Source organism: Zalophus californianus, chromosome 12, assembly GCF_009762305.2.
Source record: "Zalophus californianus isolate mZalCal1 chromosome 12, mZalCal1.pri.v2, whole genome shotgun sequence".
Taxonomy (NCBI): domain Eukaryota; kingdom Metazoa; phylum Chordata; class Mammalia; order Carnivora; family Otariidae; genus Zalophus; species Zalophus californianus.
In genome coordinates, this window is record NC_045606.1 from 101,023,038 (window position 1) to 101,038,182 (window position 15,145).

General features: G+C 57.2%; 2 protein-coding genes across 5 annotated transcripts in view; one reads left to right on the plus strand and one right to left on the minus strand.

Annotated features, from left to right (window-relative positions):
- Window positions 1–15,145, minus strand: part of SMARCD3 (SWI/SNF related, matrix associated, actin dependent regulator of chromatin, subfamily d, member 3) — a 28,389-nt gene that overhangs the window by 9,851 nt on the left and 3,393 nt on the right. The window contains exon 2 of one of the 2 annotated variants that reach the window (XM_027573522.2): window positions 14,407–14,563. In XM_027573522.2, coding sequence (XP_027429323.1) covers window positions 14,407–14,447 — 41 coding nt within the window. In that variant the 5' untranslated portion in view covers window positions 14,448–14,563. Of the gene's footprint in view, window positions 1–2,771; window positions 2,903–14,406; window positions 14,564–15,145 lie in introns of those variants that run through there. The other variant, XM_035723258.1, reaches the window with a different exon arrangement.
- LOC113911222 (protein atonal homolog 8-like) lies at window positions 27–6,650 on the plus strand. 3 transcript variants are annotated; one of them, XR_003516403.1, is made up of 3 exons: window positions 27–629; window positions 4,529–4,763; window positions 5,573–6,650. XR_003516403.1 is itself a non-coding variant. In XM_027573525.2 (3 exons), the coding sequence occupies exons 1-3, from the start codon at window positions 3,109–3,111 to the stop codon at window positions 5,650–5,652; spliced, it is 477 nt and encodes a 158-aa protein (XP_027429326.2). In that variant the 5' UTR covers window positions 3,026–3,108; the 3' UTR covers window positions 5,653–6,270. The 3 variants fall into 3 exon arrangements, 1 of the variants encoding a protein (XP_027429326.2); XM_027573525.2 differs by lacking the exon at window positions 27–629 and adding an exon at window positions 3,026–3,364 and having other exon boundaries at window positions 4,623–4,763; window positions 5,573–6,270; XR_004819454.1 differs by lacking the exon at window positions 27–629 and adding an exon at window positions 3,214–3,364 and having other exon boundaries at window positions 5,573–6,263.

Here is a 15,145-nt window from a genome sequence, read left to right on the forward strand (position 1 = left end):
CTTTCCAGCCCTCGCTGTCCAAACAGCGCAGATAAGCGGCGAGGCACGCCGGCAAGCCCGGCTCCTGGGCGCTGGGCAGCGGCACTGCAGCCGGAGGCCGCCCGAGGGCCGCGGGGAGGCGGCGCGGGGAGGGGACGCGAGGGGAGGTGGCGGGGGGCTCGCCGGCCACCCGGGCCCTCGCCACAAATAGTTTCTCGGTTAGGGAATTCGCCGGCAGGGCCAGGCAGGGAACAGTCAGTTCCAACTGTCCCCCAAGCGGCTCCTGCTGCATTTCTGAGGCCCTTTCCCCAGAGACCTGGCAGGCCAAGTAGGGAAACATTCGCTGGAAGGAATCCGGGGGGGAGCCGGAGCCCGGAGGAGGCCTTCCTCCTGCACCAGGCCGTCAGTGGTGGGTGTGCCCGGGGAGGCGGTGTCCCCTCGCGTCCACAGATGTGTGCACCCTTGTCTCGCCCGCCGTGTGTGTCTGCACCCTGGTGTGGGCACGGCGCGGTGGCTGTGGGTGTGGATGTTTATGTGCGTGCACAGACAAATGCCTTCTCTGTGTGCCTCCCTCCACGAGAGCCTCTAGTGCGTGCGCCCGCTTGCGGGTGCGTGTGTGGCAGGACATGGCCTGTGTCTTCCAGCTCCGTGTGAGTCTATTTCTGGGTATGGGAGTCTTTGTTTGTCTCTATGTGAGAAAGAGGGCAAGAGGGGAAGTATTTCGGAAAAGAGGGGTGGATTCGACTCCTGAGAACAGGAAGAGAAAATGTGAGGGAAGGCGAGGGGCTGGGGTGGGTGCTTGGGTGCATGGGCCGAGGGAATGAGGCAAGCAGAGCCTCATGGCTTTGGAACGGGACATGAGGTGGGGGTAGGGGACCCAGAGGTGCTGGGGCTGCTGGGCATGGTAGGGCCAGCCTCAAGACCCCAAAGAAAGCTGGGCTAAGTGTGGGATTGTGAGGGAGTCCCAGAAGAGGCAGTGTGGAGGGAGGCTAGCAGTCCCTGGGGTGAAGGAGGGGCCGGAAACAGGAGGGGCAAATCCTGAGATCCCCAGGCTAGGAACTGTAGCACCACCCAGGCCCCCAAAGGCCACACCCCTCTCTCCTCCTTCTGGAGGAAGAGCCCAAGGGCTTTGGGACGAGAGTGGGTCAAGTTTCCGTGCCTCCCGGGGCTGCGCTGTCAGTATCCAGGTGAGGGTGGGGCAATGCCTGGGGGAATTTGTTGGAAAACTTATTTGAAGTTACACCTTAAAGACCCAGAATTGCACTGGGGGATCCTGACCCTCACCCCCTTCAGAAGGCCTTCAGAGGTCAGACAAAGAACCGAGGGAGTGTTCTGCCTGGAGAGTGCTTTTGCCTGCAGCCTGATTTCCTTGGGCCCTAGTTGTGCTCCTGTACCATCCAGTTGGGTGCCCATGGTCAGTCCTCTGAAAGGCCAGAGTGGCCCAGGATAACCCTCCTTTTCTGCTGGCTTAGCAAGGAAGCTAGAGGTCCCCTTCCTACCAGATCTCTACCCACTTCCCCTTAGACTCGCCCATGGAGAAACTGGGACCTGGCAGGGTGGGAATGGGTGGGTGGCCGCCACAGGCCATGAAGGTGGCTACTGGTGACCTGGGGGAGGTAACCTCTCCAGTCCGTCCGCTAACCTCCAAAACCCCTCACTCATTCCCATGTCTAAGCCTCTGCTCCCACTATTCTTTTGCCTGGAATCCCTCTACTACTGCTCATCTGCCTATCCAGATCATATTCATCCTTTAAAGCCCAGTGTGGATCCCACCTCCTCCAGGAAGCCTTCCCTGATTCCACTCCTGTGCACCAACATCTCTCTTCTTTGAATACCCATTGCCATCTATGCTATGCCATGAATTGGCACGTGCCTGACCAGTGACTGAGATGTTAGGTTTGGTTTTCCAAATGCGGCCCCCTGATTTCAGGAACTGGTCCTTAAGTCCCACTATCCTCCCCACCCCACCCCATGCTGGGACACGGGGACTTACGATCAAATGCCTGCTAACACTTGGAACCACCCAAAGCTCAGTGGGCCAGTGGATGGAGCTCATACTCTGCCACTTACCTGAAGGTATGAGTCGCCATGGGCACCCCCACCCACTGTGGGTGCTTCTAGCATGGACACATGAAACCACAGACCTTAGGGGTTCTGGGGGATTGGGGCAGGGGCAGACACCTTTAGGCTTTGTGTAAAGCTCAGAGTTCTCAACTCTCGGAGAGGTCTTTTGGGTAAAGAAGACAGCAAAGGAGGCAGATGGGCACCTCTGCTTGGGCCGCTAAGTTTGAGGGAGGGACATGAAGGAGAGTGGGAATACCCTGCATCTGTGAGGGGGCTCGTCCTGGAAGGGAGGAGATTGCAGGAGGTGGTTAGACCAAAGGCTCTGGTGATACCCAGGGAGCTGGTGAGTATCACTCAAGACCATAGCTAACTCTGTCCTGGGCCACCCCAGCATCGGGTCCCCCCTCCCCGCCCCCCGCAGCCACTTCTCTGGGAGACAGCCTTCTGCCAGCGCTGACAACGGATCCATAATGCATGCATGCCCCTCAGACACACACACCAATGCAAATGCCAGAGGGACAAGGAACCACATGGATTTGCCCACACAGGCACAGCTCCACCATCTCCACAGACCACTCACAAGGTGCGACTGACAAGGCACCAGCCAGTAGGCACATTTGCATGCTGCTTCTACAGGGGCAGACACGGGGGGCGGGGGGGGGGGGGGGGAGCGTTCAGACCAGAAAGCAGAGGCGCAGGTGTGGGTGCCCCGAGCCAGGACTCCCACCTCACAAAGGCCAGGATCCCCAACGTCTCAGCCCCAGAAGAGCGCTCAGCAGTACCACTGACACAGGCTCGGGCCCGGGGCGGGGCGGGGGGGGGGGGGTGTTGGTGGAGGCCCGGGGAAAGCCCCGCTTCCAGCTGGCGGGGGACGGGGGGAGGGCGGGGGGCGGGGGGCTTCCTCCCAGCCCAACTGGGCCCTTAGCCCCGGCCAACCGGCCCAACCGTGCTTCGGGCAGACCGTGCGCGTGTCCGGGCAGAGGGCGGCCGCCCTGCGGCTCGGAGCCGGAGTCCCCCCTGCCGTCCCCCCATCTCTCCTTCCCTCCGAAGCACCACCAGCACCAAATGGCAAAGCGCCTCTCCCCGCTCAGGGAGAGATGCGCGGCGGCCGGCGGGACGGGCTCAGCGTCCCCGCACCGCCCCCCCCCCCCTCCGCCCCATCACCAGCACCGCGCGGGAGAGGAGGGCGGCCCGGCGCGGGGAGTACGTCCCGGCCCGCTGCCGCCCTCCCTCGCCCTCGCCCGCCCGGGGCCGGGGCAGCGGCTGGAGCCGGACGGGAGCCGGCCCGGGCATGCGCACTGCGGCCTCCCTCCCGGTGAAGGTCAGCCCAGGGCCTAGCTGCAGGACTCAGTGGCGGCGGGGGAGGCGGAGGAGGGAGGAGGGATGCAGCGGAGAGACTTAACTCCTTCCCTGCGGGATGATGGCCATCGAGGCTGAGGCCGGAGCCCGCGGTGCCCCCCCCCCCCCCCCCCCGCCTTCAGTGGAGGTCCTGTTACGGGGACCCAGCTCTGGGGCGGGGGGGGGGGGGGGGGGGGAGAGGAGGGGCAGGGGAGGGAGAATGGAAGAAGGAGGCTAGGAGGAGAGGAGGGAAGCTGGGAAGGGGAGAGGGAGGAAGGCGCGGGAGGAACAAAGGAAACCAGACTGAAGGAAGAGACCTCTTTCAGCTGTCCCCTTTTCTGTATAGCCCCAGCAATAAAGCAGCGTGTGTGTGTGTGTGTGTGTGTGTGTGTGTGTGTGTGTGTGTGTGTGTGTGTGAGAGAGAGAGAGAGAGAGAGAGAGAGACAGAGACACAGAGACAGAGAGAGAGACACAGTGAGGCCACCTGGAGCTCTCAGGCTGAGGACCTCTGTTTTCCGTGGTCTGGCCCATGGCTAAACTCAGCCCCCAACTTCTCCTCTGGTCACTAAACCCCAGGGCATGCCAGGGGTCCCAGAGGCAGCTCTGACCCAGCCTACCCACCTGGCCTAAACCCCAGGCCCTCAGGGAACTCCAGCTAGACCTTGAGGCCAGGCCCAGTCCCCAGAGATGGGTAAAGGAGAATCTGCCCCTCTGCTGAGGGGCTTCCTCCAGCCGGCAGACACGACATTGGCAGACCAGGCCTGGGACATCATGGCACAATCCTCCTCCTCCTCCTCCTGGCTCCCCCCGACTCCTCTTCCCAGGCCAGAGCAGCGCTGGGTGCCTCCCTCTTTGTGCGAGAACGTTTCCGTGCCTGGACACCCTCTGCTACTAGCCGGGGGGCCGTCTGTCTCTTTGTGTGACTTCGCCTTTCCGTGTCAGTTTTGCAAACACACACAAGAAAGACAAATAGGATAGAAAGAAGCAAAACCACAAAGATAAACTAGGACACCAAAATAATTGTGTGACCTTGGGCAAGTTGCGGTATCTCCCTGCCCCTCAGCTTTCTCAGGAGTAAAGGGAAGGGGGTAACCAGATGATTCCGAGGGCCTTTCCTACCCTGAAACCCAAGGATTCCATAAGACAGAGACAGGAACCAAGGCAGACGAGGCGGGAAGGAGAGGGAGACAGAGACACAGAGAGAGAGGCCCACACCATTGAAGCGATGCTGCTAACCCAAGGTGAAGCCTGGTCCTGGTGTGAGTTCACTTCCGGTGAGCCTTCACCACTATGCACCGCTGTGCCGTCAGCCTCCTGGGAGCAAGGCAAGGCTTGCCTTGGGGTCTCCAGGGTCCTGCTCCATAAGCAGGTGTATGATAAAGGTTAGTGGAATGAGTTAATCCTTCTTCTCTTGTTCTGTGTGGGTCTCTTCAGTCTAATAGGGTGCTCTGTGCCCCCTCCCTGCCCCTCACCTACACCTCATATACACACGATAACTGCAAACATCAGCATGTTGAACCTGCTGGTCACTGGGGGCCTGAGCACCCACCAGCCCAGAGGGGAGGCACATTTTGGATTTGTAGCAGCTCTGTACTCTCCCCTCATGACCGCCATTAATGAGATGGTTCCTTGTAGCTGTCCACGCCCAGCAGCTTTTGGCACTGAGCAAAAACGAGCCACCCTGGCCTGCTCCCCATTTTGGCCAGGATGGGGTTGGTCTGTGGGGAGGTATCTATATGGGATCCTGAGGTGTGCTCTAACTGCCCCAGCTCCCGTCCTGCAGCCTAGGGGGTGGGACACGGGTCATGGCTCTGCCTAGTGCGGAGGCAGGGAGGTGTCCCACAGAACCTTCCTTGCTCCCCACCCATCTCCCTCTGGACCAACACTGGCCTATCTAGCTAGATGCAGGGGCAAAAATAAAGGGATCCATGGTCTCAGGACTCACAGGCTATCAAGACTCCAAGGAGCAGCAAGTCTCTCCTTCTCACGGCCTACGTCCCTCCACCAGCCTCCTAGCTGCCCCCCAGCCGGGGCCTGGGAAACCCACCCAACCCATAATGCCTATGTCTGGCTGAAGCCATCACTCCTGCCCTGCTTGTACCCCATGGCTCCCAGGCCCCAGCCCTCCCTTTTCTTGGCAGACAGGAGCCCCATCCCAGCACCTCTGATTCCTCTCCTCTCTCCCCTGTAGCTCGCCGCTCCCTCCTGACCAGTGTGGGGACAGTCTCCTGTGGCTTAACGTCCTGCCCCTCACCCCCGGGGAGCTTCTGAGGCCTCAGCTACTGCTCTGACCAGGTGGTCAGAGGGATTTCTGCCAACCACTACATTCTCAGGTCTGGGATGTCACCTGAGTGAAGAAAAATGAGTAGAAAAAAATACATGTACATTTCCTTGACAAATGTTTCAGGGAAATCAAACCAAATGTCAGCTGGCAGCTGAATGTATAGGTAAAACCTGCCTGGAGGCACCCATGGGCCTGGTCTCCCAGGTACCTTCAACTCTCTGAGGAGTCAAGGGCGGGCCCTGCCCTGCCCACAGGGTCTGAGAGCACCTTTACACTGCATGGGTGGGGGCTGAGAGCGCCCTGCCCTTCCCCTCCGAACCCGACACTCTGTCTCTCCCTACGGTCAGCCTGGAGTGCACCTGCCTTCCCTCTGTCCCTCCCCACGGTCAGCCTGGAGTGCACCTGCCTTCCTGTCATGACATACTTCCTCCCTGATTGTGTCCGGCCCCACAGAAGGCCCTGGACTCCCGTCAGCTGCATCCTCAGCTCCGTGAGGCTCAGTGTGGCCCCTCTTCTTCTCCCATCTCCCAACCTGAACCCTTTTACTGTGTGGTCTATCAGAAATAAAATTTCCAATATGCTTGGCCACTTCGGTGAACAGCCCTTTTGCCTTCTTGTGAGAGAAGCCCTCCAGAGACCATACTGCCCCCGAAAACTGCCCCTGGTCGTGACAGTATTTTCCCCAGAGCACCCCTACCACTGGCCTCAAGGTGGGGTAGAGACCCTCCCCGCCCCTCGGGAACACTCACTGACGCCCATCCTCTTCTTGCTACTTTTCGGGATCTTCATGGATGACCCTTGCCACACCTCGGGTCTCTCATTCCTCGGACACCTCTCCTCTAGAAATCCCCCAACCTTCCCTCAGCCAGTTGCTCCAAGTCACCTCTTGGGTCTTATTCCAGCAGCTGCAGCCCCGTGCCCCAATATCAGCCTTAAGCACCTCCCTCTGACCACCATCTCCTGTCCTTCCAGCTCACTCTGTCCGGTTTCCTGATCCCCAAAGCCTGTGACTCCACTGGAACCTCTGGTCCATTTCTCTGACCCACACCCCTCATCACAACTACACGGTTACATATGATTCTTAAAAAAAAAAAAATACGATAAAACATACCTAAAATTCACCATTTCACGTCCCTTGCAAATATCTGGACTCTCTTACTTAAGAGTTAAATCCAGCTTTCACCAACTCCTGCCCTGTACCTGGCACCTGAATGTGGCCGGAGAGAGACACACAAGCACCCTGATGGGGTCTCACTATTCAGGGGCACCCTGGCCCCGTGCTGCCCAGCTGTCCCGCCGTCCCTCCTCCACGCACTCTGTCCCGCCCTGCTCCTGATGTGAGTTTCCACATCTGCTCCCCTGCTCCCCCTCCCCATTCCCAGCTGACCCCCTTCCCAAGACACAGAAGCTTCCAAAGAACTTCCACCTAGTCACCTCAGTGCAAGCTTCCTTTGGGAACACGTGGTCCTAGCCACAGGCCAGAAGCAGGTGGTGCTCTGGGGCAGCCCCAGAGCCACCGTGTCCTGCTCCCCCGGGGCTGCTTGGTGGCCATGGGCCTGGAGAACTCAGAGGGTCTAACCTGGCCTAAGGAGGATAGAAGTGAACTGAGCAAAAGGCGAAAGGCTCCATCTGTGGGCAGAGGACTGGCTGCAGGTTTCTTGGGGGAACAGGGCCAAAAGTGCGTGGGTCTGAGAAGAGGTGGTCTTTGAGGCTAGTCTGTGATCCAGGATTTCGCAGTCAAAGCTGGGCTCAGCCTCTCCCATGTCCCCACACAACATACCCTCTTTACTCCTGGGCTCAGAGAGCTGTGGTGATGGCTGAGAGGCCTCAGAAGACTCGCTGCGGAGTGGGCAGTAGGGAGGAGATGGAGGACGATGGTCTCAGGACCTGCTTGGTGTACAGCCCCTGGTTGCACAATCCTTTGTAATTAAAGCCAGCTGGTGCCCCCCCCACCCCAATGAATCCCCTCCAGGTAGCCCCTCAGCTAGCCCTGACCCCCTGTCCTTCCTTGCTCCCAGATCTGGGCTTTTGCTTTGGCCATTGCAACCTAGTCTGTCTTGGGACAGGGCTATGACAATGAGGCCTTTTACGACCCTACCCATCACTCCAGTTCTTCTGGGGTGCTGTCTTCCCCCAGGCCCTGAACCCATTGCCCTGGGTGGGGCCTCTGCAGGCACCACAGTGTGATGACTCTGAGCTTACACTTCAGAACAGGACTTCTCAGCCTTAGCACCACTGACATTTTGGGCTGGGTAGTTCTTTATTGTGGGGGTTGTCTCACGTATCCTATGATGTTGGTAGCGTCCCTGGCCTCTATCCAGGAAAGTTTACCAGCACGCCCCCTGCCCCCCTTCCAGTGCGACAAACAAAAAGATCTCCCAGTGTTGTCCTTTGTCCCCGGAGGGTGCAATTGCCCTGGATGGAGGACCACTTCTGAAGGTCCCGGGTTCACATTCAGCTCCTAACTTCGCACAAGTCACTTCACCTGTCCAAGCCTCGTCTTCCCTGTCCTCAGGACAGGGCGCCCCACACCTGACTCACAGGTAGATGTGAGGCTTAAAATGAAGCCGTGCGCGTGCAGAATTGGGCACAGGGCCTGGCACGGAGGAGACACTTAGCAGTCGCCGCTCTTACTAGCTCCCCGACGCTGAGCCCGCCCGACGCTGCGGCTGTGGCTGCCATGGCCCTGCCTTCTCTCTGGGCCCCGGCGGTCCTGCTTTCCAACAGCCCCCAGCTAGGAGACTGGTGAAAACAGGGAGCCCTCGGAGCCCCTCCACTGCGGGGCCGTCCCCAAACCACAGACGGCACCTCTGAGGGCTCAGCCGGGCAATTACTCATAGTGGCTAATTCTGGTGGCTCTGGGAGCCCGTGCGCAGTCTGGGTTCTACCCCAACCCCTGGAAGCTTCCTTGAGTGCAGAAAGTGGCACCAGGATGTGGGGCGGGTCTTACATGCGAAGCTCAGAAACTCGGTAAGGACTGCCGGAAAGGGGGGAAGGAAGACACTCAGAAGCCACCAGAAGCAGCAAAGCCACTGGACTGACACCTAAGAAGAATTCGTCAGGGCGACGGTTGGGCCAAAAGAAGCTGAGGTCCAGGAGCTGCCGCTGGAGGCATCTTGAGAAAAGCAGGGCCTCCTCCTGTACCTGTCCCCTTCGTCCTCGGCTGCCGCACATTTAAGGAGCACTCACCTACTGTGTGAGTGCTCGGTGCCCAGCGCAGCTCATCCACCCACGAGACACAGTCTCAGCCCCGGGGACACAGTGAGTTTGAGGACCGGACAGGGACGGGTGGGGCTGGCGGCACCAAAACGGTGAGCAGCTCATGTCAGCTCCTGCCTCAGGACAGTTGCTGCTCGGGGGTGGGGGGGTGGGGGGCAGGCGCGGAGCTCTGGGCTTCCTCATGGGGAAAAGAGGCAATCAGAGGGGCTGTGGCTTGGCTGGGTGGCCAGCCTTGCGGCCGTGGTGGAGAAGCCAGCAGCGAGCTGCAGCCGTGGCCGAGGGCGTCCCCCGTCGCTGTGCCCCAGCCCCGGCAGAGGTGGCAGGGGCAGCCCGCGGGGAGCAGGGGCAGCGGTGGAGCCCGCCACGGGCTGTGCCAGCGCACACTGGCGAATGCCTGGGCTGTCTGTGGGAACAGAGGGCTCGGGCCTCCTTCTGGCTCCGCACAGCCCCACGTGAACAAAGCTACAGCTGGCTGAGGAGCTGGTGTTCCAGGGCCAAGGGGCAGCGGGGACCTCGGTCCTTCCTGTGGTGCACATGAGCCTGGGTCACCTCCCAGAGGTTCTGGCTACCTAGAGCTCATCTTCTCCCTCCTCCATGAGACACGGCTCCAAATTCCAAAGGTGGTCATCATTGTCCACCCCCCCACCCCCGCCAACTCCCACACAGGTTGACTTGTGTCTCCCCCAGCTGAATTCATTTATTGGAGTCCTAAGCCCCCTCCCTCAGAATGTGTTCATACTTGGAGATGGGGTCTTTACAAAGGTAGTCAAGTTAAAATGCGGTCAATAGGGTGACCCTAATCCAATATGACCGGTGTCCTAAGAAATTTAGGACACCCGGACAGGTACACACAGAGGGAAGACATGTGACTTGGGGAAGACAGCCGTCCACAAGTCAAGGAGCAAGGCCCGGGGCAGATCTGCCCTCACGGCCTCAGAAGGAACCCAGCCCCCTGCTGACACCTTGTTCTCTGGCATCCTGCCTCCAGAAAATACATTTCTAGCCTCGAAGCCGCCCAGCCGGCTCCTTTGCTAAAGCAGCCCCAGGAGACTCACCAGCCCCCCACCCCCCCCCCCCACACACGGCTTTCCCTACTCTTGTGTTGGTCTTTGTGTGACCGGCCTGCCCGTCCAAGGGCCACCCGCCTCTCCCCTCGCATCCCCTGGTCTGCCTGGAGCCACCGGAAGCACGGCACTGGGAACAACGTGCTTATGAGCACAACGCAGGGCTGAGCCTGGGGCCAGAATACCTGAGCTTGTGTCTTTTTGCCACCACCCATTGACAGGAGTACAAAAGGGCCATGTTGTGTCAACCTCTCTTAGCCTCAGTCTGTTTATCTTTAAAATGGGTACTGCGCACACTTCAGCTCTCACGGGCTTGTTGTGAATAGCCAAACAGTACTGACGGGACGCATGTGCGAATTCTCGTTAAGTCCTAGAGGCCCAAACGAAGCTATCACTGTTAGTAACGCATCACTCCTTGGTAACCATCCATCCCGCTTTGGACTTTTATTGAACTCACTGTCAGTTAAAAACACAATTCTCTTTCTACCCTGATTGTGCCAAAACGTGTCTCCCATCCCGCTTCTCACGTAGCCTATTTGGATTCAAGAACAGATAACTTATACTTACTCCTGTTGATATTCATCTTGTAGGAATCAGCCCATTATTCTAAGCTTGAGCTGCTTTGAATCTCAATTTGGTTATCTGACATATTTGCCAGGCTTTCCAGCTGTGTGTCATTCATAGATCCATGAGCATGACCTTCTCTCCTCATCCAGGTCCATGCTGACCATACTGGAAAAGGACAGGCAGACAAAGCCCTCTCTCCAGACAATCTACAACCTTGGGGCTGAGTCTTCAATTGGCAGCAAATTTACTCAATTGTAGTAACATGCAGTGATGTGCTGGAGTGTCTTGTTGGTAGTTTAAAATCAGCCGTGGTAGGAGTATTTATACCATGGAAACTGGCAAATAATACAAATCAGATTTCAGCTCCCCCTTCCCACCCTGTCAAGAGCCAGTTTACCCGCAAACTACTGTATCCAGCCCACGTTTATGTGTCACACTCAAGATATTGGGAGAGACTTTGTCAAACACCTCCAAATTCACACATACATCTTTACGGAGCGTCACAGCCTACAAAACAGTGCAGTATGCATTATTTAATTCGGTTCTTTCAACATCCCAGGAAGTTAAAGGGCTGAATATTACTATACCCATTTTAAAGATGAGGAACACAAGGCTAATGATTGACTCAGAGCCAGACAGGGATCTAGCATCAAAGATGGGGCTCAGACTGCCATGTTCTGATTTCAAGGTCCCTGTTCTCTTCAGCTTGTCATCGAACTGCCCCCCCGCCAGGCCCCCACCGTTGGTTGTCAAAGGTGCCCTGAATTCCCTCACCAGCTGTTGTTCTGGGTTTAAAACTCAAGCTTTGAGGGGGATTCTACCTCTAGTCCTTCTTGTTAGCAGCACATTATTGGGATCCCTGTTTCTACAGGGGGAGAACCCTCAAGTTTCTGACAAGACTCTCTGCATTCTGTTTAAAATTCATTGATGACAAGAGACTGCTTAAAGTGACCCCAAGTCAATGCGGTGTTTCTCAACCTGGGGTCCAACAATGCCTGGGACCCTTGAGTTCTCCGGGCTAGCAATGCAGATTTAGGGCTCTGGGCCCGAGGGCTAGAAGAGGTGACCTGTTGGGGGGTGACGGCACGAGAGGAACCCAAGGAAGAAGCTGCAAAACAGACAGGTTTGGCTTAGCCCACACAGTGTCTTTCTTAAACACTTCTTAAAAATCTTAAAAATTGAGAGATTTCACATAAAAAGCCAGATTTCCAGAATCTCTGAAAAACCTGGAAATCTGGCAACACGAGCCCACTGATATACTTGGAAACAATCAGATGGAATTGGGGAGGGGCTGTCCCTTTTTGAAGTGGCAGGACTTCTCCAATTTACACCCCCTCCCAATTTGGGGAGTTGCAAACTCTAAAGCCCTAGGCGCCCAGCAATGAATGTAAATGAATGGTGTGAGCTTTGAGCGCCAGGACAACTAACCTTTGACCTTGGGTCTAGGTGCTAGGGTACAAAGGGCTGGCCTGGGCCTACAGAAAGGGCTGCCTGCTTTGTCTCTTTGAGAGCCTCTCTGGTTGGGGTCACCGCACATCTCTGAGGGCTGGATGTGGTGGACAGACCCCAACTGGGACTCTTGCACTAACCATTGGGAAGTTAGTTTCAGTTTCTCATCTTGAAAGTGATGATGATAATATTAGCATTTACCTCACAGTCTTGTGGTGAGGATAAATCAGCTAAACCATGAGAGAGTCTTAAAACAGTTGCTAAAACGTGCAACAGGCTCTCAATCAACACTGGTTGCTGTTCTTCTGCCCCGGGCCTGCGTGGCTCTTCTCCTTCTGGTGGGAGCTGCTCTGGAGTCTCGGGGGCTTATGAAGGAAGAAATGAGGGCTGGGACTGTGGGGTTGGGGCAGGGGAGTCTGGACAGGTGGGGCTCTAGTCCACCAGACGGGCATTCTTTAAAAGTGTGTCTAAGACGGTTTTCTCCTGAAGGAATGAAGCCGGAGTAAGATAGCGGTCGGGCGGTAAAAGTAAGGGGTCAAAGAAGAAACTGAGGCACAAAAGCAAAAGAATGCTTCCTGATGGGTGGGGTGGAGTGGGGTCTGCAGACTGAGCTGGAGCTCAGCTTCTCCTCCTTCTACTCGGGCCCCTCGCCTGCTGGGGCCCCTCCTCCGAGCCCACCCACTGAGGCTCCTCCTGTGGATTCAGCTGGTGTCAGAGGATCAGATCTGCTCACAGCCCAGGACAGCCAGAGCACCACGGGGCTCTCTCCTCCACCGTGCTGGCTGACTTTTTATTTCTAGCTCAGAACTTCACTGAAGGCAAAGAAGGCAGGGCTCCTAAATATGCAGACTGCATCGGGGCTGGGAAGCTGGGCTAAAGCTAACGAGATAATTCTGCTTCTGAGTTCAAGATGTGGGAGCGGGGAGAATGGAGTTCTCAGCCGAGGGGTGGAAAGGCCCAGGGGCTGCTCGCTGATTCCAGGCCTTTATGAGCCCGCGGTGTAAGGGCAGTGAGAAAGGAAGCTGGGCCTGGAACCAGGGGGGACAGGGTCACAGGGTCTACCGATGACGCCTGGATGCCGTGGTGCTCAGGGTGGCACCTAGCTCCATATTTTAACCCATGGGCCAACGAGGGGCACTTTGGCATTCACCCCATGCTGGGGGTCGAGCTGGGTGCTCAGTACTTAGCATCCCACTGAATCTTTATAGAAAGGGGCATCAAGTCCCACCTTACGGACGGGACACTGAGGCTCAGAGAACTAAGTGCCTCTTCCCACATCCCCCTAGCTGGTGAGGGGCAGAGCCCACCTTCCAACAGAGACCTGGGAGCCCCGAAGCCTGTCTGCTAGCACCAGGCAGCCCCACCCCCCTCTGGCTCTCCCAGTGGGCACCAAGGGCGAGAGCAGCCTGCGCAGGCCCCCGGGTGAGGAACATTTGAGGAAGCCAGTTCCTGAAAGTTCCTGCAGGCGGACCCGGGGAGTGTGGACAACTGCTTCCAAATGTCTGGAGGCAGTTAGATGCCATGGAAGCAGAAAAGGGTTTATTCTCTAGAACTCCAAAGGGCAAGACCAGGGTCACTGGAAGGAAGCTTCTCCTCACCACAAGAACAACTAAAGACGGGGCGCCTGGGTGGCTCAGTCAGTGAAGCAACCCACTCTTGATTTCAGCTTAGGTCATGATCTCAGGGTCGGAGGGGGTTGGGGGGGATCAAGGCCCATGTCAGGCTCTGTGCTCAGTGAGGAGTCTGCTTGAGATTCTCTCCCTCTGCCCCTCCTCCCTCTCCCTGCCCTTCCCTCTCCCAGGCATGCTCTCTTTCTCTCTCTCTAAAATAAATAAATAAATCTTTTTTTTAAAAAAAACAACTAAATATGGAAGTAGCATCTGTGAACATGGTGAACAGGTCCTTTTGGAAAGGGACTGCTGCCCAGGCATGGGCCAAGAGCAGCTCAGGTGTCAGCAGGCCAACGTGGGTAGGCAGGAGCGGTGCCCCCTTGGGCTGTGGGGTGCAGGGAGGACAGGGCCAGCCGTACAAAGGGACCTCAGGGTCTTCTTTTTTTTTGAGAGGGCGAGAGAGAGAGCAAGCGAGAGAGCAGGGGAGGGGCAGAGGGAAAGGAAGAGAGAGAATCCCAAGCAGGCTCCATGCCAAGCACAGAGCCCGATGCAGGGCTCAATCCCACGACCCTGCGATCAGGACCCGAGCTGAAATCAAGCGTCGGACACTTAACCAACTGAGCCACCCAGGCGCCCCCCAGGGTCCTCTTAAGATCAGCTGTCAGAGCCACCTCCCCGCCCCGCCCCGACCCCCTGCCTCATTCGTTCACGAAATATTGTTCTGTATTGTGTTGAAAAAGACAGATGCAGTCTGTGCCTTTAAAGAGCACTACACTGAAATCTTAAAATTTTTGGTACATGCTATAAGCTATAAGAAGGTGGAACTTCATACCTAATCAGGGTGGGAGAAAGTGTCCCTGGAAGAAGTGGCATTTAAGTCGAGACTTGAAGGATGGGCAGATTTAGGCAGGTGAAGGGAGCTGCAAGCGTGTTGCAGGCCAAGGGAACAGCATGTGGGAAAGCCCTGAGTGAGGGCAGGCGCTTGAAGCCTGTGAGAAAACGGAAGAGAGAACAGATCAGATCTGTGTTGCAGGAAACCTGGCTACCCCATGGGCTGGGGGTGGGGGGAGGGGCCCAGACTGAGAGCGGGGCACCACTTGGGGGGCTACCTCGGTGGTCCAGGCAGGAGACAACAGTGGCATTACTGAGACATAAGCGGATGGAACTGAGATGTATCTAGGAAATAAAATCAAATCAAAGGAAGAGGTGATATTTCCAGTGGAGAGAGAAGGAAGGGGGAGGGTCAGATGTCACTCCCAGGTCTGGGCTTGAGCTTCTGTGTCGCTGTCAGCCATATGGCCAGCCCCACCTCCACTGTGGAGGGGACCCCATGCTCCTGTCATCGTGTGTTCACGGGGAGACCTCTACTCTGTTCCTCTGGAGGGAAGACTCTGGAATAATCCTGCCACCTCTCCCACCACTTGGGAGAGGCTTTCTGCCTGAGGAGGTGGGGGGCTGTCTGACATCTGCAAGACAAGTTCTCCTGGGTCAGGGGTGGTGACATCAGGACTGTTCCCTGCAGCCTGCCCTTCCCTTTGGGGTGCATCTGCTGGTAGGAGGGAGCCCATCTC

Bases quoted from the DNA above. Each gene is read 5' to 3' on its own strand.
- LOC113911222 (XM_027573525.2), top strand. From the start codon at position 3,109: ATGGCAAAGCGCCTCTCCCCGCTCAGGGAGAGATGCGCGGCGGCCGGC. The intron at 3,365-4,622 runs GTCAGCCCAGGG...TGCTAACCCAAG, and splicing joins CGGCCTCCCTCCCGGTGAAG to GTGAAGCCTGGTCCTGGTGT. The intron at 4,764-5,572 runs GTTAGTGGAATG...TCTCCCCTGTAG, and splicing joins TAAGCAGGTGTATGATAAAG to CTCGCCGCTCCCTCCTGACC.